This window comes from Narcine bancroftii, chromosome 10 (genome assembly GCF_036971445.1).
Source record: "Narcine bancroftii isolate sNarBan1 chromosome 10, sNarBan1.hap1, whole genome shotgun sequence".
Classification (NCBI taxonomy): Eukaryota; Metazoa; Chordata; class Chondrichthyes; order Torpediniformes; family Narcinidae; genus Narcine; species Narcine bancroftii.
The window spans coordinates 104,071,166-104,093,627 of NC_091478.1; the positions used below are offsets into that span (position 1 = coordinate 104,071,166).

Here is a 22,462-nt window from a genome sequence, read left to right on the forward strand (position 1 = left end):
TAGCTCTCAATGGCCAACCCTCAATATTTTGATGCAGGCCCAAAGAAATGTCAGGTGAGGACAGGGTGTGGTTTGGGCCCTCTGATTAGAAAGGCATCTGTGTGAGCCAGGGAGTTGTAGCAAAATCTGGAATTGGAGCTTGGGGGAAAACTTGGTGCCTTCAGGAGAGAGGGGAAGAAACATTTATTTAGTGTCTGTTTTTTTTTGTAAGGAAAGACAGAGGCAAGGAATTTTTAAGGAAGCATTCAGAGGAAACTAAAGGTCACCGTGTGGATAAATGCCAGCACTGTTCTGATAACTTCTGGCTGTTACCATTGAGAAACATTCTTAACCCAGAACAAAACAGATGCCGGTAAACATTCAGTTTAGAGGCTTTATTGGACAGGCAATGTCAATGCAATGTGTGCAGTCACTCCAGGGCACAAGATCCATTTTTGGAGTTGTTTTTTTCTGCAAAAGTGCAGAGTGATTTTATCACGTTGTCATCTGCCGCAGTTTAGGTGCGGTGTGTCGTCAGGATCATTCTGACGATGGACCCAGCCTGAAACAATGCCTTATTTCCAAAGCACATCACTCTGCTGTGTATTTTCTGTGAATTCTGCAATTATGCTGGAATTTTGACTGCTGGAGTTAGCTTTTTGTTACTATGTACTGGGTTTGGCTTTTACCTTCACCATACCCTGCTTGTAAAAGGAGCAGATTTGGAAAGAAAATAAGGTTCAATATCTCCATATGACTGTGTGACTGTGTAAAGTATTGTAAATGGACTTGAAGTGATCCAGTCACATGGATTATAATGCTGTAACTCATGCTGTTCTTTGCACAGTGTTGTTTCTGCACAGGTTCTTTGCTTCTATAAAAATGGACTTTATATTACCTCTCCCCACCTGTAGACTCTCAGAACAAAGACAGCCTGGTTAAGAATGGAATCACACACATCCTGTCTATTTGCAACAATGCCAAGCCAGTGCTTGAGGTAAGCCTCATCAAACATAGGGCCGGCACGTTGGCAGAGTCGTTAGTCGAGTCAAGATTATTGTCATCTGATTGTACAAATACAACCTGACAAAACAGCGTTCTCCGGTCCTCAGTGCAAAAACACTTAGACCAGCAACCAGATACAGACAACTCGCATACAGACAAATAATATATATGCAAGATAAGTATTTAATCGATTTAAATATATAAATAAATATTGTTTCATGAATATGAGAGTCTCAAATGGTTAGTGTGAGTGGTTCCTTTGGTCATTCAGCGTTCTGACTTCCCGTGGGAAAAAGTTGATCCTCAGCCTGGTGGGGCTGGCTCTGATCCTCCTGCATTTCTTCACTGATGGGAACTGCTGGAAGATGCTGTGTGCTGGGTGGAAGGGGGTCCTCAATGGTTTTGCACACGCTCTTCAGTACATCACGTCGATGGGGTGGGGGGGTGCGCGGGGAGGGAGACTCCAGTGATCCTCTCTGCCACTCTTATGGTTCCGTCGATTGGCCTCCGATCTGTTTCTTTGCAGCAACTGAACCACATTGTGATGCAGCCGGCCAGGATGCTCTTGATAGAGCTCCTATAGAAGGCTGATATAATGATGGCCGGTAGCCTCACCCGCTTCAGTCTTCTGAGGAAGTGCAGTCGCTGTTGCACGTTCCTGACAAGTGAGGAGATGTTGACGGTCCATGATAGGTCACTAGCTAAGTGAACAAGGAACTTGGTGCTCTCCACTCACTCTACTATAGAATTGTTGACGTGTAGTGGAAGGCGGTCGTTCCTGGTCAGTGCAATGCTATTACAGCACCAGGGAGCTGGTTTCGAATCCAATGCTGTCTTTGCCCCATGTTTGCATGGATTTCCTCGGGGTGCTCTGATTTCCTCCCATGTCCCCAAGACAGATGGAGTTTATAGGTTAATTGGAGTATTTGGACAGCACGGGCTCGTGGGCTGGAACGACCTGATACTGTGGTGTATGTCTAAATTAAATTTAATATTTAAAAAAAAATGTAATCAGGCAGAAGCTGCCACCATTTGTCACCTAATATTTACCTGTTGGAGGGAAGGAGTCACCACACGGACTTTGGTGGACACTAAATTTCTGACTATAAAAATAACTGGAAAGGCCATAGAAAAGATTCACAAGTATGTTACTGGAACTGGAGCACTTGAGTTATGAAGAGAGACTGGTCAGTCTGCTCGCTTTGTTTCCTGGAGTGTAGGAGGCTGAGGGGTGGTTCACAAAATTATGAGGGGCTTAGATTAAGGTGAATGGTCACAACCTTTTCTCCGCTGCTTTTGTTTACGCGGCTATCAATTCCAGATTTTTGTTTCTTCCTGCTGCCCGGATTGGCTTTGTGTGACCCATGCTGGCTTTCACTTCCTTGGCTGAAGGCTGTCGTCCAGCCTTTCTCGTCTCTCCACGTGGAAACCCTGGCAAATTTCTCCAGATGTGTGGTGGAAAGTATGGAGACCGGCTGCATCATGGTTTGGTATGGAGACACCAATACCCCTGAGGGTAAAGCCCTGCCTCCCTTCCTCCATCAAGAACAACTACAGGGAACACTACCGTCAGAGAGCAGCAGCAATCAACAAGGATCCTCACCACCCAGCACACGCTCTGTTCTCACTGCTGCCATCAGGAGAGAGGTGTAGGTGCCCCAAGACTCGCACCACCAGGTTCAGGAACAGCTACTCCCCCTCCACCATCAGACTCCTTAACAACAAACTCAATCAGGGACTCATTTAAGGATTCTTACTTGTGTACTTTGATTTTTTTTTTCCTTTCTGTACTGCACAATCAGTTTGTTTCCATTTCTTTATATGTTTACACTGTGCAGTTTTTTTGCACTATCAATAAGTAGAAATTCTGCCTTACCCGCAGGAAAAGGTTGTATGTGATGTTATAAAATAAGTATAAAATATGAAATCTGAACACTCTCCCCTGGGTGCTCCAGTGGCAATTGACTAATGCAAGTTCACCACAACTAATTAATCTCTTCCCAGACTGTGTTTCTTCTCCACTCATGGGATAAGCTCACAGAGCTCCTGGTCAGTCAATTAGTGATCAGATTTCAGATTTATTGTCAGAGTACATATATGACATCACATATAACCCTGAGATTCTTTTTTCAGCAGGCAGAATTACTGCTAATTAGTAGTGCAAAAAATTTGTACAGTGTCAACACGTCGACAAAGAAGACTAAATAGATAACAAATGTAAACAAACACTGCAATACAGAGAGAATAAATAAGATAATCAATAGACAAGTACGAGTCCTTAAACAAATCCCTGATTGAGTTTGTTGTTGTGGAGTCTGATGGTGGAGTGGGAGCAGCAGTTCCTGAACTTGGTGGTGCGAGTCTTGTGGTACCGAGACCTCTTTCCTGATGGCAGCAGCGAGAACAGAGTGTGAGCTGGGTAGTGTGGATCCTTGCTGATTGCTGCTGCTCTCTGACGACCGTGTTCCCTGTAGATGTTCTCAATAGTGGGGAGGGTTTTTCCTGTGATGTCCTAGGCTAGCTTTTGGAGGCTTTACATTCAGGGCTATTGGTGTTCCCATACCAGACTGTGATGCAGCCGGTCAGCACATCTTCTAACATACCTCCGTAGAATTTTGCCAGGGTTTCTGGTGTCCCATCAAACCTCTGAAAACTCCTGAGGAAGTAGAGGTGCTGACATGCTTTCTTCTTGATGTCATTGATGTGTTGAATTGAGGAAAGAGCCTCTGAAGTAGTGATTCCCAAGAACTTAAAATTTGCTCACACTCTCCAACTCTGATCCCCCAATGATCACTGGATCATCCACCTCTGAGTTTCCTTTCCTGAAGTCAATAATCAACTCTTTAGTTTTGGTGACATTGAGTGCAAGGTTGTTGTTGGTGGACCATTCAGCCAAGTTTTCAATCTCCCTCCTCTATACTGACTCATCTTCTTTTATACAACCAACTACTGTGGTACTGTTGGCAAATTTGTAGATGGTTTTATTGTTGTACCGAGCCAGTGAGTAGAGCAGGGGGCTAAGAATAGAGCAGCCCTGTGATGCTCCGGTACTGATGGAGATGGTGGAGGAGATGTTCTTACCAATCTTCACTGATGGTGGTCTGGTGAATTAGTGGTCTGGTGATGGTGAATTCTGAAGAGATTTGAGAGGAGGTGAAAGGGAATGAGGGTTAACAGTGAGAAGTGGGCAGAGGAAATGTAACTGAGTGTGTGTTAGAGCAAATATCAGTAGTCAGTGAGATTGTAAAGGTCTTAGATGATTTCATGGCTTCTGTTCACGAACAACTCTTCAAGCTCTTTAAATCTCTGAGTCAGGTTGTGGATTCATCTTATCCCTCCCCCAGAGATACCTTGAGGAAGGGCTCAGGCTTGAAATGTTGGTTATATATCTTTACCTCCTCTGGATCCTGCAAAACCAGCCGAGTTCCTCCAGCATTCCTGTGTTTGTACTGCAAACACAGTGTCTGTAGACTTTTGTATTTCACATGATGTGAACACAAAGATCCGGTTGACTCCATTATCATGAGGATGTCCTTCACATCAGGGGCACTGTTAAAATGAGGCCTTGTTCGCTCCCTCGAAGAGCCCATGGAACCTCTGAAAAAGGAGCATGGAGTTACTCTCTCCCCGATGTCTTGCCCAGCCTCTTGGGTTTGAAGGTTCAATGGCCACTGCAAGGGAATGGGCAAATCAGTTTGGAGCTGATGGGAATGTGGGGAGGATAAGTGGAAAGATTGGTGTGTGGGTGTTTAATGGTTGGCCTTGATTCTGTGGGTCAAATATCCTATTTTTGTATCTTTTTATTCCATGACTCGTCAGCACAAAATCAAATAATCTCATCATCACTGAAGCTTATGAATGATGCACAAAGTGACATTTTCTATAATTGTTACCACAGTTCAAAGTATATTCATTAGCTGCAGAGCATGATAGAAATTCTGCAAGGGTCATGAAAGGTGCCAGGTAAATGCAAGCCTGGAACTTGCACAGGGCAAGTACTCGTACAGGGCTCAATATCCTTATTGGCAGATTGCCAAAGCTTGGGGGCAGATTGAATTGTGAGGAGCTCTGCGATAGACTTCAAGAGGATGCAGACAGACTGATAGAATGGGTCGAATCAAATGCAGAAAATTGCAGGAAGAGGCAATGTAAACTGGAAGACATCATTCTGAAATGGCTACCAGCACAGAGAGATCGGAAGATATTTCTGCTTAAGTCTGGAGTTTTGGACACCACATTTTAGGAAAGTCAGGCAGGCATTAAAACTGATGCCAAAGTGATTTATTGGAATGATTCCAGGGATGGTGAACTTTCAAGATAGAGAGAGACTGGAGAGCTGAGATTGTACTGCTCAGGGCAGAGAAGGGTTGGGCTATTTAAAATCATGAAGGATCGTGATGGAGTAGGTGGAGAGAAAATGTTCCCATTGACAAAAGGTCAAGAGTCAAAGATGATGGGTAATTGGCAAAATAATCAAAGGTGATGGAAGGTGAAAAAAACCACATTTTATACAATGATTTGGAATCTGGAAGATTTGATGAAGGAAGTAATGGGGGGGGGGGGGCATGAGCGATTCATCTGTGGAATTCTGTAGAAGCAGGGCAATGGGGTGAAGGGTGGGGATGGGACAGGCTGGATTTGCTGAAATAGCAATGGTCCTATCTGTGCATCTGACTCTAAGTCTTGAATAATCTGAAATGTCAATGGACCATTTCTCTCTATGGATGTTACCTGAGTCCATCCAATTTCTCCTTGTCTGCTCAAGATTCCAGCAGCTGCTCTTCTCTCAATGAAGGGCCCAGACCCAAAGAATTGACTGACCATTTTATATATCTGAATGTTGTGCGAGGTGCTGATTTCCTCCAGCAAATTTTCATTTGCTCTGTCTTGTTTCGGCTCCCCTGATTTTTTTTCAATAGTTTCAAGCCCATAAATAAATACATATCTAAGATCTTTCAGAGATCACTAATTTCAGCTCTCATTACTGAAGGAGGTGTGCCATTACTTGTCAATTCGCAAATCTTTTACAGTAAGCTGCTCTGTAAGTGATGGACTACTTTGCCAATGTGGAATTACTTGTGATGTATTGCAGGCAGCCTGAAAGTCCCCATGGTGTCAGGTTTCCGAAGCTGCGTCCGATCCCTGCAAACACTCAGCTGTTTTGAATCAAGTGGATGACACAAATGGTGCAAATTAATTTTCTCAATGTTTGATTGGAGCAAAACCCTCTCACTTCCTGAAGCTGGCCACAAGCAAAACCAGAAGCAAATTAATTTGAATCAAGCTGATGTAAACAGTTTAATTAGGACGTTGTCTACACAATTTTCCTGTCCTGTCTGACAAACCGGGGGTAAGCCAGCTGGGTGGTCTGACATTAACCAATAAACAATGCCACTCTTTGCTGAGGTTGATGGCTGAAATGAGTTTAGTTTAACATATCTGAATTGGATCAGATTGAGTAAAGTTTCACATGGAAAAGAAGTACTCAGGGATGGATCAGCAGGGGCTGTGTTTGGATGAATTGTGGCTCAACTCTGATTCCGTCTCTTCCCCTCTCAGTTACCCCTCATTCTTCTTTCTGCCCCATTTCTCCTTCCACTCTCTTTCACTCTACCGCTCTGCTCTCTGCTCTGTTGCCCCTCTCCTATTCTACCCACCTCCTCTCTCCCCATTAACCCTCCACCTCACGCGTTTCACCATTTCTTCTTCCATCGCTTCCTTCTCCCCACCTTCACAACATCCCCTCTCTCCCTGCTCTCACACTCCTCTGTTTTTTTGCCACTCACCTGTCTTTTCTCATTCTCCGGTCTCACTCCTCTATTTTCCCACTTCACCTCTCTGCCCTTCTCACACTTTCCACACATTGTCTTCTCTTTTCACCCCATGTGACTTTTCCCCTCTTACCCCTTTCTCACTCTCTCACCCTTGGCTTCTCATCTATCCTCCAACTCCCTCTTCTTTCACGCATACCTCCTTTCACCGCACTTCTTCCCTCATAGCCAAAATCCCCCTCTCCCATCTGTTCTTTCTCTCTGCCCTCATTTTCTCACCCTCTCTCCTTTCTTTCTCCCATTACATTCTCTCCTAGCTCATTCCTACAATCTATTGCATGTGGGTGCAACAACTGGTAACATTACCCCACCATTCTATGGACATCAGGCTTTGAGGTCCTGGCTCTTTTTGGGTTCCCACCAGATGCTCTGGCTTCCTCCTATATCCCAAAGGCTAATTTTGCACTGCATCCACTTGAATGGAGAAGTGGCAAAGAACCAATGGAGCCATGATAAAAAAGGAATTAGACAGATGGGATTGTTCTATCTATCGGGACCTACAAAGATGATGGACTGAATGGCCTGTTTCAGCAGCTGTTACTCTTTCTCACTCCTCCATTCTTTCCCTTCCTCTCCCTCTCTCCTTGTTAACCCTTCCCCTGCCCTTCCAGCTCCATTCTCTTCTCCCAACTCCTCTCCCCAATTCCTCATCTTTTCTTGCTCACCCCTCCCTCCTCATTCCATCCTCCTTTATTTCCTCTCCTCCCTCACTCATTCTTCTTTTCCCTTTTATCTCTATCCCTTCTGGTCTCCTTGTCTCCCTTCTATCCCCTCATTCATACCTCAGCCTCATGCTCTCTTTTTCTCCTTCCCTCTTTCTCTGCTCTTTCCTTACACATTACTCTTTCCCACTCTTTCTGCCACTTTCTCTCCAGTCATGCATCTCCCCCTTTCTTCTCACTCACTCTTCACACCTTATCCCTCTCCATCACTCATTCCTCACTCTTCTCTGCTCTTTCCCTCTTTCCTTTCTTCCCCATCTGTTTTTTCTCTCCACTCAATTTTCCCCCTTCAGTCTCCCTCTCCTCCTTGTCTTCTAACTTACCTTTTTTCTCTCATCTTTCCTTTCTCTTTCTCTCCAACTCTCCCTTTCTCATTCACTCACCCTTTATGGTTTATGCTTGAACTGAACACCAGTTACTCATGGATTTAACTTTAATAGGGAGGATTGGTTATTACAGAGTGAAAATTGCCACCCATGGTTTCTGGGTGTGATGGCAATCTTTCGAATGGCAGAATTATAAAGCTATAAATTCAGCCAACTTTCATTGCAGAATACAGAGGAGATTTACTAGGATGTTGCCGGGTCTTCAGGAATTGAGTTACAGGTTAAACAGGTTAGGACTTTATTCCTTAGAGCGAAGAAGAATGAAGGGAGATTTGATAGAGGTTTACAAGATTGAGAGGTATGGACAGAACGAGAGGCTTTTTCTATTTAGATTTGGGGAGATAAGTGTGAGAGGTCATGGCTTTAGGGTGAAAGGGAAAAGGTTTAGGGTGAACATGAGGGGAAAGTTCTTCACTCAGAGACTTGGGAATTTGGAACAAGCGGCCATCTGATGTGGTGAATGCAGGCTCGATCTTGTGCTTTAAGAATAATTCAGATAGATACATGGATGGGAGAAGTCTGGAGGGTTATGAAATGGGAGAAAGCCATTGGGAGAGCGAAATAATGGTCAGAGCAGAATAGAAGGGCCAAATGGCCTGTTTTCTGTGCTGTAGTGCATCTTGGCGCCTCACAGTTCGGCGGGCAGCAACCTCCTTTGAAGAAGACCGCAGAGCCCACCTCACTGACAAAAGGCAAAGGAGGAAAAGCCCAACACCCAACCCCAACCCACCAATTTTCCCCTGCAACCGTGTCTGCCTGTCCCGCATCGGACTTGTCAGCCACAAACGAGCCTGCAGCTGACGTGGACTTTTTACCCCCTCCATAAATCTTCGTCCGCGAAGCCAAGCCAAAGAAGAAAAAAGTGTTCTATGAAATGTTGCAAGCTTCTGTTTTTGAGAGACACAAGAACAGAACACACAGGAGAATAGGATCGGAGTTGGTCACTTAGCCCCCTCTCACCCCCCCCCCTTTCATTATGATCATGGTTGATCTGCCCCAGGCTTCAACTATGTCAGTTCCACATCATCCTCATTTCCCCCATTCTTCAAAAATGTAACTAAATAATCTGCTGGAGGAACTCAGCAGGTTAGGAAGCATCAATGGGAGAAAACAAATGGTCAGTGTTTCGAGCCTTTATTAAGACTGGGGATATGGAGAGGGGTGGGATGAGGGAGGTGGGGAGGGGCTCCATGTGGGATTGGTGAACCAGGTAGAAGTGAAACATGATGGCCGGAGGTAGTGGGTTGACTGATGCCAGACATGCTTCACCAGGTTCACGAATCCCATAAGGGGCCCCTGTCTCACCCCTCTCACCCTGTCCTTTTTACACAGACTTCACATCATCACACTGAAGGGTTTTGGCTTGAAAAGCTGACCATTCTTTTTCTCCCCACTGCTCATTCCTCCAGCAGATTGTGTTTAGCTTCAGGCTCCAACATCTGCAGTCTCAACTGTGTGCTTTCAATAAATGTATCTACCTCCCCAAAAGGTCCTTTTGAGAAGGCCCCCTACTCAGTGATCCTTGAAAACATTATCCCCAGTAATGTCTGAGGTAAAGAATTCAGTCTCTCAGCCGCCAGCCCCCTGATTAATGATGAGTGAGAGAGATTAAACTGAATCTCTCCCATTTTAAATACAGCTCCCCTGTAATGCTGAGTTCAGTAACTCCTCAAAAGAATGATTAATGTCAATCAGTTTCTGTTTAGTTTTCTCGTGTTGGCAATTTTTTAAAAATTGGAAATTTGCCTTCAAATGAAATGCAAGAAATAGAAATTTGGTTTGAATGTGGAGCTTTTGAGATATTGTAGAAAAAAACTGAAACAAAGGCACATGTGTAAGCGTGAAAGGTAATTAAATTCATTTTCGATGTGCTCTTGTGAAGAAGATGTATGCTTTTGGACCTGGGTCAGACATGGTGAGGTTGGTAAGATAATAGGTGGGGGAATTCAAAAAGGAATTCACATTGCCAGCTCAACATTTGTGGAAAGTGGCCGATAAGTTGGGTCTCAGGTTCAGCAGGTTGCAGAGATAAATGAGCCGCACTTATGGTAGAAAATTGGGGGAATTCTATCAACTGTACTGGCTGCAGATTTTTTGTTTGTCTGTGATTCTGAAGGACTATCGTTTGCTTCTCCTTCTCTTACTGCAAGGGGTGCTGGTCAAAACTAAATGGTAACTCTTTGTCTTGCGGCAGACTAAAGGAAATTTTCATGTAGTGTGCATTTTCTGTTTTATTACTTGGCAATAAAAGAATCTTGAATCTACATTGAAGGGGTTGGACACCTGAGAGGAATTTGAGCCTTGCCAATAACTTACTTCCATCCTGTCCCACATCTAGAATCACTGTGTTCCATCTGAAGAATTTGAGTTGAATGGTTTATTAGCGTGTGCCCGCAGATACAATGAAAAGCCTTGTTTTGCGTGCTATCCAGGCGCATCAACCCACACTTCAGTACAGAAGGTAGTGAAATAATAAAACAAAAATGGATGGTGTGGTGCTACTGTAAGGCAAAGAATGCAAGAATTTTGGCAACTAATTGGGGTAAGGAATTTTGGTGGCAAAATGGGGGTCAGCTAAAGATTTTTTTTCCCCTTGTTCATTGCACTTCTGACTTCCTCCCTCCTGCCAGTGAATCCAGAGTGACTTAATTAGTGGCAATTATAATGAGGTCCTTGGAGCTCAAGCCAGGATTTGTGGAGTTATTGAGAATCGTGAGGAGCAGCTCAGACTAAGAGCAGCAGAGCCGAGGAGAAGGTCAGGTTGCCAATCCTGAGGTATGTGCCGCCAACTCCGTGAGGGGCACCTGAGGGTCAGCATAATGGGCTGAAGGGTATGATTCTATACTGTATAATTAATTGATTACACCTCTGCATTGCTTTCAGTGTACTATTGCAGGGGATGGTGATATGGCAGTAGTGAAATTACTGGGCATTAATCTAGAAACCTGGACTGATCCTTGAGAGGTCGGAAGTCAAACCCACTGTGAATGCTCTGGAATTTACATTAATTTAATGAGTCATTGAAAACTACTAACGGATTGTCAGGAAGATCCCAATCACCATCTTTCTCTGTTCTGGATTTTTTGGTGATTTCAGACCTCCTCAATGTGGCTGATTCAAACTGTCTGCGTGGCCAGTACATTACAGCAGTTAAACAGCAGGTGGCAGTGGTAAACCACATATGGATTTCTCAGTTCTCTCCTGTCAAAAGATGTGTTTGGTTCATTTAAGATGTAAACGCCACACTGACTGCACCACCCTTTAATTGCAAGCATTCTCTCTGCAGATTCAGAAAAGTGGGATTTATTCAGGCATGAAGCAATTTTTCTTTTGGTAATTTTGTTCCAGATCATAATCTAGCAAATGAATATGTGAGAATTTGTTGTTGAAAACGGTGGTGGCTCAGCCCTCTAGGAAAGAGAGAAAAGAAATGAGTTTCAATATTAGAGAAGGTGGAGAGGGAATATTTCCCATGGGGCGAGACCGAATAAGATAACGTAGCAGTTGGAATTGGATTGTGCTTCTATGTCTTTCCTTTCTTCTTTGGCTTGGCTTCGCGGATGAAGATTTATGGAGGGGTATGTCTTTGGCTTGGCTTCGCAGACGAAGATTTATGGAGGTGTAATGTCCACGTCAGCTGCAGGCTTGTTTGTGGCTGACAAGTCCGATGCGGGACAGGCAGACACGGTTGCAGCGGTTGCAATGGAAAATTGGTGGGTTGGGGTTGGGTGTTGGGTTTTTCCTCCTTTGTCTTTTGACAGTGAGGTGGGCTCTGTGGTCTTCTTCAAAGGAGGTTGCTGCCCGCCGAACTGTGAGGCGCCAAGATGCACAGTTGGAGGCGATATCAGCCCACTGGTGGTCAATGGGGCAGGCACCAAGGCACCAAGAGATTTCTTTAGGCAGTCCTTGTACCTCTTCTTTGGTGCACCTCTGTCTCGGTGGCCAGTGAAGAGCTCGCCATATAACACGATCTTGGGAAGGCGATGGTCCTCCATTCTGGAGACATGACCTATCCAGTGCAGTTTGATCTTCAGCAGTGTGGATTCGATGCTGTATGTATCAGTGTTACTAATAGCAAGGCGGTGTTACCTGCAGGGCACTGAAGTGTTGGAAAAACTTAGCAGGTCACACAGCATCCTTTGAAAGTAAAGGACTGTTGACATTTTGGGCCTGAGACTTTCTTCAGGAGGGTGTTACTGTGGCTGTGTTAATTGCAGGTCAGACAATTTTAATAGAATAAGACAACCAAGCCCAAATGTTGGCAAGCAGAAAGGGCCATTTGACTTAAGGGTCAGAGTGAGTTATGCAGAGATAATTCAGCACATCTTTCAATATATGTTTAATGGCTTTGAGGGCAGGAAGGAACATATGAAGGAAAGAGCGTTCAGAAGCCACACGTTATGGTTTCCTGAATAGTTAATCCCAATGTTTTATTCTGAAAATTCATAGATCCAACCGTGGATTTTGTTATTGACGGATTTGAGAAGTGACCACCATGAGTGGAATTTTTTTTTTTCACTTGCTTTTCAATGATTGCTTTAAGTAGAAATCCTGAAGAGCTTCAACCCTGACCACGCTTCAGGATGGGTGTGGATCCAGAAAAAGAGGTGGATTTGGGGCATTGGACGAAATATTCAATGTCAGATTCATTGCCAAAGCTGCAATTAATGCCTGTCCCTAAATTCCCCACAATAGACAATAGGTGCTGGAGTAGTCTATTCAGCCCATCGAGCCAGCACCGCCATTCATTTAGATCATGGCTGATCTCCCACTATCAATACCCTGTCCCTGCCTTCTCCCCATAATTCCCCTGTCCACAAGAACCTTATCTAATTCCCTCTTGAACTTATCCAGAGATCCTGCCTCTACCACCCTCTGTGGCAAAGCATTCCACAGACCAACAACTCTCTGGGTGAAAAAAAATTCTCATCTCTGTCCTTCCATTTATTCTTAAACTATGGTCTCTAGTCCTAGTCTCCCCCAACATTGGAGACATGTAATCAATTTCTATCATGTCCAATCGCTTAATAATCTTGTATACCTCAATCATATTTCCCCTCATCCTTTTAAATGATGGTCTGGTTGTAGTATATGACCATCCTATTCTTATCCCCAGTTTACCCAACCTCTCTGCATACGTCAATCCCACCATCTCAGGAACTAACCTTGTAATCTATGCTGCACTCCCTCAATAGTGAGAATGTCCTTCCTCAAATTAGGAGACTAGAACTGGACACAATATACCAGGTGTGGTCTCACCAGGTCCTTGTACAACTGTAGAGGGACATCTTTACTCCTATACTCTATTCCCCTTTTTATGAAGGCCAACATGCCATTTTCACAGCTTGTTGAACCTGCATGCTAGCTTTTAGTGACTGATGTACAGGTACACCTAGATCACGTTGCACTTCCGCAACTCCCTAACTTGACTCCATTTAAATAATAATCTGCCTTCCTGTTCCTGTCACCAAAGTGGATAACCTCATATTTATCCACATTAAACTGCATCTTCCATGCATCTGCCCACTCATCCAACCTGTCCAAGTTCCCCTGGATCTTCCTTACATCCTCCGCACACTTCACACTCCCACCCAGCTTCGTGTCATTTGCAAATTTGCTAGTTATTTATAATCCCATTATCGAAATCATTAATATATATGATAGACAACTGAGGACCCAGCACCAAGCCCTGTGGGACCCCTCTTGTCACATCCTGCCATCCCGAAAGTTACCCGTTAATCCTAACTCTTTGTTTCCTGTCTGTCAACCAATTTTCCATCCATGTCAGCACCCTACCCCCAATACCATACTCTCTGATTTTGCCTACTAATCTCCTGTGCAGAACCTTATCATCCACTGACCCTCCCACATCCACCCTCCTCGTCACATCCTCAAAACTTCAGAAGATTAGTCAAGCATGATTTTCCCTTCAGAAATCAATGCTAACTTGTAATGATACTATTATTTCTGTCTAAGTTTTCTGTTTTTCTTTTCACTACTGCCCGTTCTCTCCCTCCCTCCCTTCCTCCCTTCTTAAAAAGCAGTACAACATTACCTGCCCTCCAATCCACAGGCACCTCTTCTGCATCTATAGAACAATGAAAAATGTCGACCAATGCATCCATAACTTCAAGAGCAACTTCCCTAAACACCTTGGGATACAGTCCATTTGGTCCTGGGGACTTATCAGCCTTCAGTCCTTTCAATTTACTGAAGACTACATGCTTCCGAATCTGGATTTCCATCAATTCCTTCGATACTGCAGAACCTCTACCTCCTATCTGACCTTTACCTGTATTTTTCCCTGGTGAAGACAGATCAAAAGTATCTGTTAAACTCGTCAGCCATTTCCTTGCTTCCCTTAATAATCTCGCCCGTTTCTGTTTTTTAAGGTTCCAATTTTGGTTCTAACTAAATTTTTCCTCTTCGCATACCTAAATAAGGTTTTACTATCCCCTTTTATAGAGCTGATGTGACACCATTGCAGTGCCTCTGTTGAAGGATGAACCCCGTGGGGATGTCGGGTGGTGGGTGTTCCAGTATTTGGATCTAACAAAGATTACGAATTACAAAATATTTCCCTGTCTTGATGGAAAAGAACTGGCTGATGAGCAGGTTTGTGCCCGCTGACCTCCTTCCAGGTGCTGACAGAAAGATGTTAGCGTACTGCGGCAAGGGACCTTGGGACTTGAATGAGTTGGCTGGGGAATATCCCTGCTCACCCTGCACCTGCCCTACTGGATCATTTCATGATGTCAGAGTAACAATTGGGATATTTATTGCTGGTTTATATGTGGTACTAGAACCTCAGGGTTCAACTAAATATCCAAAAACTGCTGGACATCTAAAGAATGGCAGCAAAATGTGATACACTGAACAATTCAACTCCTGTTGGCTCCACAATAATCAGACCTCCTTGTCTGTGTGGTCATGTTACCGAATTAGGCCCTCATTGTTTTGCAGTAGCTTTTTGATGGAAAAGATTTAAAACTCCCAAACATTTTTTCAGCTTCTGCTGCCTCTTGATTGAGAGGAGTAAAGCAGAATCTGTAAAAACACAGAAATGCTGGAGGAGCTCAGTGGGTCTCGTAGCCATCCAAAGGAGATTTAAGATAGACAACTGAAGTTTTGGGCCTGAGCCTTTCTACAAGGTATGAATAAAAAGCAGGTAGGTGCCTGAATTAAAAGAAAGGACAGGGACAGGAGTGCAGACCGACAGCCAAAAGGCACTAACCGGATATTGAGAGGAGGCCAGGGAGACAAAAGGTGAGAATTGATTGGGGGAGAAGGGATTGGGCAATGGGTTGTAAGTTAATTACTGTCGAAGCTTGAGGTGCAAGTTCATTAATGGAAGAAACCCATAAATCTATTGCTGAGGCTTTCTTTATTCACTATATGGTGCAGTGCTTGAAAATAACACACATAAATTGGGATTATTCAAGTGGGTTTGGGATGACAACAAACAGCTGCTTCTCCTTGTCTGCTGGATAAGGGTATATTTGAAGGTGGGATGCTCGATGTCCTCACTATCCAACGTCTTGTATGAAGTCATTGTTATGGGACACAATTCACCATTGCAAAAACGACACAATCTGGATCAAAGACCTGGGTTTTCTGGAGCATCTTTAAAGGAGGATAGAGAGGCTCAGAGATTTAAGGAGAACATTTCTCAAGCTTAAGGGCAGGGATACTGGTGGCTAAGTGAATAAATTCACAAGATTGAAGGACTGGGTTGGCAGCGGTCCTTGTGCTTGTTGGAATTGTGCGTGAGAGAAAGCTGGTGTAAGTTACAGAGAGGAAACCAAGTATTTTGCATAGAACATTACAGCACAGGTCATTGGGTCCTTGAGTAGGGTGTATCGACCTACTCAAGAAACAAAACCTTCCCTACCTCCTACTCAAAACCCTCTACTTCTCCTGCATCCCTGTGCCAGTCTTTTAAATGTTCCTGTTGTACCAGCCTCCACCACCACTCTCTCATCCTTCTTCATTCTAAAGAGAAAAGCCCTAGCTTTCCTAACATTGCCTTGTAAGACACATTCTCTAATTGAGGCAACATCCTGGTAAATCTTTGCACTCTCTTTATAGTTTCCTCATCCTTGAAGAGGCGACTTGAACCGAACACAATATCTCAAGTGGAGCTTAACCAGAGTTTTATTGGCTGCAACATTACCTCACGACTCGTACTCAATCTTCTGACTAATGAAGGCCAGCATACCATAAACATTCTTAACTACCCGATCAATCTGTCTGATAATCTTGAGAGATCTAAGGATTTGGACCCCAAGGTCCCTTTGTTGAGAATCCTGCCATTAACCATGTACTCAGCCTTCAAGTTTGACCTTCCAAAACACCTTACTTCACACTTATCCAGATTGAACTTCATCTGCCATTTTTCTGCCCGACTCTGCATCCTGTCTATATCCTGTTGTAACCAATGACAAACTTCTACACTATCCACAACACCTCCAACCTTCGTGTCATTTGCAAACTTACTGACCCATCCCTCCACTTCTTTGTCTAGGTCAGTTATAAAAACCACTCAGTGCAAGGCTCCAAGAACAGGTCCCAACAGAATTCCCCTAGTCACTGGCCTCCTTGCAGTTAATGTTGTTTGAATTGGAGTTATAAAGTGTGGCCACAAATACTTCCCTCGTTCTGACAAAGCCAGCTGCTAGCAAGGAAATGCACGGGCCTTGGATAGAGCTGACGAGTGACATTGATACTAAATGAGGCAGAACATATCCAACAGCCTAACAGGATGACTAAGAGCGAGATGTATGCAAACACTGTTTAGATCCTGGTGCGTCTGATGCTTCCAGGAATTTGATGTAAAAGCTGGCATTACAACTATTCTCAATTCCTTTTAAAGCCCCTTTCAGGCAGTTCTGAATAGTCTCCATTTCCATAGGCCCCTATTAGAGAGAAACATTTCCAATCTTTGAGTTTAAAAATCTCTGATCTACAATCACACACTGATACTGTGAGACCAGCTGATTCCTCCAGCATTTCTGTGCTTTGACGACAATCACAGCATCTGCAGACTTTTGTGTTCGGCCCACCCCTCCCCCACCCCTGAAGCATATCCATACTCAGCTGCGCTTGGAGATACTGCATTGATCAAATTATCCTTTTTCTTTTGCTTGGAAGCTGTCATCAGTCACCTGGATTGTATGTCCTCAAGCCAGAGTAGATCAGGACGATGCTTTTGACTTGGCTTTTCTAGAAGTGTTTTTTGAACAAAACATAGTGCATCATCTGCTCTTTCTCTTCTCAGTGGAATTTTATTTTCAATTGTTGACACTTTAGATGAACTTTAAAATAACTTTAATAGTAAAAACTATACTTGATTAGAACTTTTTAAAATTAAAATCACCGGGGTGTAGTAAGGGTGCGCTGCATTCCCTACAGCATCACGTGGCCTCCCATCTGCTCTTTCTTGAAACCCAGTCCATTTCTCCCATTTGTTTCACAGATGACGCTGAGCTGAGGGCAGCTTCTTCAATGTGTTGGGCAACATTTTACCGAGGACCAACCCCATTCATGAAAAAGAGCAGAATCTCCGTTTGGGGGGGGGGGTTGTGTGGAGAAGGATGCGGGTTGGTTTGGAGGATCGGGTGGTATCAATGAAGAGATTTCTTTGAGAAACTCAGCACTGAACAGGCAGTGGGGTTCAGATGTTTGTGAACTGTACTATCAACACCTCCCAGTGCTGCAGAGCCTTCTGTGCACGTGAAGGCCTTCAGGTCCACAAAGAGTCTCAACGTTGATGAAAAATAGCTTTGCAAATCAAAGACACATTTCCATTGTCTCAGTGGCATTAATTCAAAGATTGAGTAAAGTGAGGATTTCAACATACTACATGGAAAAATCACATCACAAAACTTATCCTTCAGAATTCCATGTGGAAAATCCTCTGAGAGAATCAAACTTCAATATTACACATGGAGAGTTCACACCGAGGGATTTATACTCCGACATTCTACAGTCAGAGGGACCGCACTGAAACATTTAAAAATCTGCTTCACAAGATTTATTCACTTATGTTCAATCCTTTGGAATTCAAATCCACTCATCTCAGATTGCCCTGAGAAACTTGTTGGCGTTCTTATTCCCATTGGGGCTTCTGTGAGGAATATTTAGTGTTCTGAGCAGGGCAGGACAAGGGAGGGCTCTAAAATCTCTGATAATTGACAAGCCTATGGTTGTGAATGCCATGCTGGAGCCTTTATTTACAACCCCATTCTAGTAGTGGGTTGAGTGAGGGGATAGTTTTGACCAGGTATTCTTGTTGTTGAAGTTGTGCTTGGACGTACTATCTCAAAAGTCTTGCTCAACTCCATTCTGTCAACACGGTGAACCTATTAACAAAGCAGGGAACTTATCACCAATACAGGTGACCTATCACAAATACAGGGAACCTATCACCACATGGAGTACCCATCACTAAAACAGATGACCTATCACCAATATATGTGATCTATCACCAACACGAGTGACCTATCCCCAATGCAGGGAACCCATCACCAGCTCAGGTGACCTATTACCAACACAGGGAACCCATCACCAACATGATGACCTATTACCCAAACAGGGAACCTAGCACCAGCACAGGAATTTCTCTCCATAGATGCTGCCTGAACCATTGAGTCCCTTCAGTTTCTCATTGTTTGCTCTAAATGGCCAACAGCTGCAGTTTCTTGTGTCTCCACTGCACCAATCTGTGGTCCACCCAACTGCAGGGAACAGAGGGTGGGATCACAATCTGACACCCACACACCATCTCTGCTGGGAACAAGGAAGTGGGAAGAGCAGTGCCCTGGAATCAGTACAAGAGACGGCAACAACCTTCTGCACCTCCCTCTGCAACTGGATATTTGACTTACTCATTAGAAGATTACAAATCAGAAATAATAGGCATTTTCTGATGGCCAATTGCCCAACATGTAAAGCCGCGTGTTTAGCCAATATGCGGCTGTTTTGAGGCCACCTGAATGTGCAGGAGGCGCTCTTGAGGCGAGCTACGTAACCCTCCTCCGAGAGTGATAATCAGCTCAGCTCAGTGGCTCCCCCAGCCACCTGAATGCAGCGGGCTGAAAGCGGATGTGAAAGGGTCAGGCTGCAGATCACAGCTGACACTGGGCAGGAGCCGGAGTGGGCTCAGAGCCGCATCCTGTGCAGCTGTGTCCTTCAGATGGCCAGCATTGCACTTTAAACGCTGTCACCTGAACGGCAATTTAAAGGGCCGCTTCTGCTTCTTCCGGCGCATTCTTAGCGTAGAATGTACCTGAAAAAGCCTAATGACTGCTCACTGACAATCAACTTAAGCGCACCCCAAGCACTTTGCTCTACTCACTCTGCACCCCTGACTGTGTGGCTAGGCATAATTCAAATGCCATCTGCAAATTTGCCAATAACATCATGGTTGTTTGCAGAATCACAAACGCCAATGAGGAAGTGTACAGGAGTGAGATAGGTCAGTTGTTGAGTGGTGTCACAATAGCCTTGCACTCACCACTACCAAAACCAAGGAGCTGATTGTGGACTTTTTGGGGGGTGGGGGGGCGTGCGGAAACAGGCGAACACAAACCACTCCTCATCGAGAGGTCATTAGTGGAAAGGGTTAATAACTTCAAGTTCCTTGGTGTCAATATCTCTGAGGATCTATCCTGGGGCCTCCATGTCAATGAAACCATACTTCACGAGGTGTTTGCGAAGATTCGGAACGTCACCAAAGACTTTGATAAATTTCTACTGGTGTACCACAGAGAGGATTCCGACAGGTTGCATCACTGTCTGGTATGGAGGTGCTTACGCACAGGACAGGAAAAGAATACAGAGTGTAAACTCAACCTGTGCTATCAGTCTTCACTCCATTAAGGACATCTCCAAGAGGTGTTGTCTTAAAAAAGCAGCTTCTATCCTCAAGGACCCCCACCACCCAGGCCATGGTCTCTTCACTGCCACCATCGGGAAGGAGGTAGAGGAGCCTGAGAATTAATACCCAGTGGAACAGAAACCGCTTCTTCCCCTCTGCCATCAGACTTCTGAAAGGACAATGACACTAGCTCATTTTTTATTATTTAAAAAAAAATGGAACTTCTAGAAATATTTGCACCCACGAAGCTGCTGCAATCAATGAATTTCATGACATCCTCATGACAATAAATTCTGATTCTGAATTATTGCTTTTTCAGAATTCTGTTTTTCATGTTTGATGCAACAAACTGGGTTTTAGGGGTTTTTCCAAAAATAGACATTATTCACAATACAAAGGAAAACAGTGCAAAGTTTTTAAAAATATTTTTAGTATAATATTTGTATATGCATTTAGTTACTGCACATTTTGTAATTGCCTCTGCTGTGGTCCCCTGGGGTTACTCCCTCCACTGGTCTCAACTCCTTACTGCGCAGTAGCAGAAAAGAACCTAGACTGTGGCTGTTCCCCCATAAAGCCCTCATGTTGGCTGCGCCAAGCCTCAATGCGTCCCTCAGCACATACACGTTCAGCCTGAAATGTGCCAGTGAGCATCATTCCCTCACTGACATCTCCCTGCACTGGAAGACCAACAATTGTTGGCAGAACAAAGAGGGTTTTTCACTGAGTTGATGGGATTTCCAGCAATTCTGGATGCCTGTCTCTGTGAGGATCCCCGGGAACAGCCCGTAAAACTGCTGCTGGGGATGAACCGAGACAGGGACCCTTATATCTTTCTTCACACACTCTTAGCCAATTCAAAGTCTGCAAAGAAGTGGGGAACTATTTCCACCCCATCAAAATTGTTTTGAGCCCAGCGTGCTTTGGGAGGCATATTCTGGTCATACAGGAAGGGTGTGACCAGGAGGGAACCTTTCACCATCAGCCAGGCCACATCCTGGTGTTTGTTTGCAATGAGGCAATGTTAGGAATAGGATTTACAAAGACAATGACCCACCTTACCACCTTAAGAAAAAGGTGCCTATTTTTTATCATGTGTTTGTGGCACCTAAGAATGTTTGTCAGACCAGCATGAACAGCTTGCCCTGAGCACAGATGTACAGCTCACCACAAGGCTACTAATAATTGCAAGAAAAACTGACAAAAATAATTTTTACCTCTTTGTATGGGGGGTGGGGTGTGTGCGCATGTATGCAAATGATGGAATCCCACTCACCTCATGAACTGGCTGCAGTTGGCTTTGTTGCGTAATGGAATTGTTGAAACACAAGTTTCATGGGGCATGTTAACAGCCCTGGAAGTGACAAACACCACAATGGGGACCCCCCCCCTGTAAGGCTTTTAGATGCCGGCTAGCTTTCATCATTATTGGAAAATAATTCTGGTAACTCAATAGTCAGAGGATTTGGAAACTGTGATTGCTGGAACTCAGAGCAATAATAAACTGTCGGAGGAAGGAGCAGGGTTAGTCAGCACATCCACGAAGGAGAATGGCCAGTCGGAATTTACATACAAAACCTGCTTCAGGACTGAAGTAGGACTTTGGCTTGGAATATCAGTTGTACACTTCCCTTGATGGATGCTGCCTGACCTGTTGAGTTCCACCAGAAGCTTCCTTTTTTTTTGTCCACTAAGTTAGATTTAGGAAGAAACCACATCATTAATTAGGAGAATGAAGGAGGTATCTCAATGAAACATTTCTAATGTTGACCGGTTGTTTCCCAGGGTGGGAGAGTTTAGGACAAGAGGGCACAACTTCAGGATTGAAGGGAGTCCACTCAGAACAGAGTTGTGGAGAAATTTCTTTAGCCAGATGATGGTGAATCTGTGGAATTGGTTACTACAAGTGGTGGTGGAGGCCAGATGATTGGATGTGTTTAAGGCAGAGATTGATAGGTTCTTGATTAGCCAGGGCATCAAAGGTTATGGGGATAAGGCTGGGTAGTGGAACTGAGTGGGAAAATGAATCAGCTCATGATTAAATAGTGGGACAGACTTGATGGGATGAATGGGCTCTTTTTGCTCCTGTATCTTAAGGTCTTAAGTTTGGAAGGTGGGTGGAGAGGGTGGGTTCCAGTTCAGTCTCCACTAATGGTGTGTTTCTCTCATTTTGGCAGGACATGAAGTATCTCTGCATACCTGCATTTGATTCTTCAAACCAAAATCTGTAAGTATTGACTTTCTCCATTGCTTTATGCCAGATTACTTTTTGTTCTTGAACTGGACAAATCATTAGTACGAGTGCATAACAAGCAAAAATGCCAGAGAATATCAGTAGGTTACACAGCATCCACAGGAAGTAAAACGCTACCAGTGTTTAAAGCCCGAGTTCTTTTTCAGGAATCCCAAAAGATCGCCTGCTTTTCACTTGCTTTGCTGTGTGACCTACCTGCTAAGTTTCTCTAGCACTGTGGTTCTCAAACTTTTTCTTTCCACTCACATCCCACTTTAAGTAATCCCGATCCCATCGGTGCTCTGTGATTAGTAAAGGATTGCTTAAGGTGGGCTGCGAGTTGGAAGGGAAGGTTGAGAATCACTGCTCTAGACCCAATTGTTACTGAAATACTTTGCTGGAGAATAATTGTCATTGGGCCATTTCCT

The 22,462-nt window shown here is 44.2% G+C and overlaps 1 protein-coding gene across 3 annotated transcripts in view; it reads left to right on the forward strand.

Annotated features, from left to right (window-relative positions):
- dusp22a (dual specificity phosphatase 22a) overlaps positions 1–22,462 on the forward strand; it is an 81,998-nt gene that overhangs the window by 18,254 nt on the left and 41,282 nt on the right. For all 3 annotated transcript variants that reach the window (XM_069902132.1, XM_069902131.1, XM_069902133.1), the window contains 2 exons: positions 894–976; positions 21,979–22,028. In XM_069902132.1, coding sequence (XP_069758233.1) covers positions 894–976; positions 21,979–22,028 — 133 coding nt within the window. The remainder of the gene's footprint in view (positions 1–893; positions 977–21,978; positions 22,029–22,462) is intronic.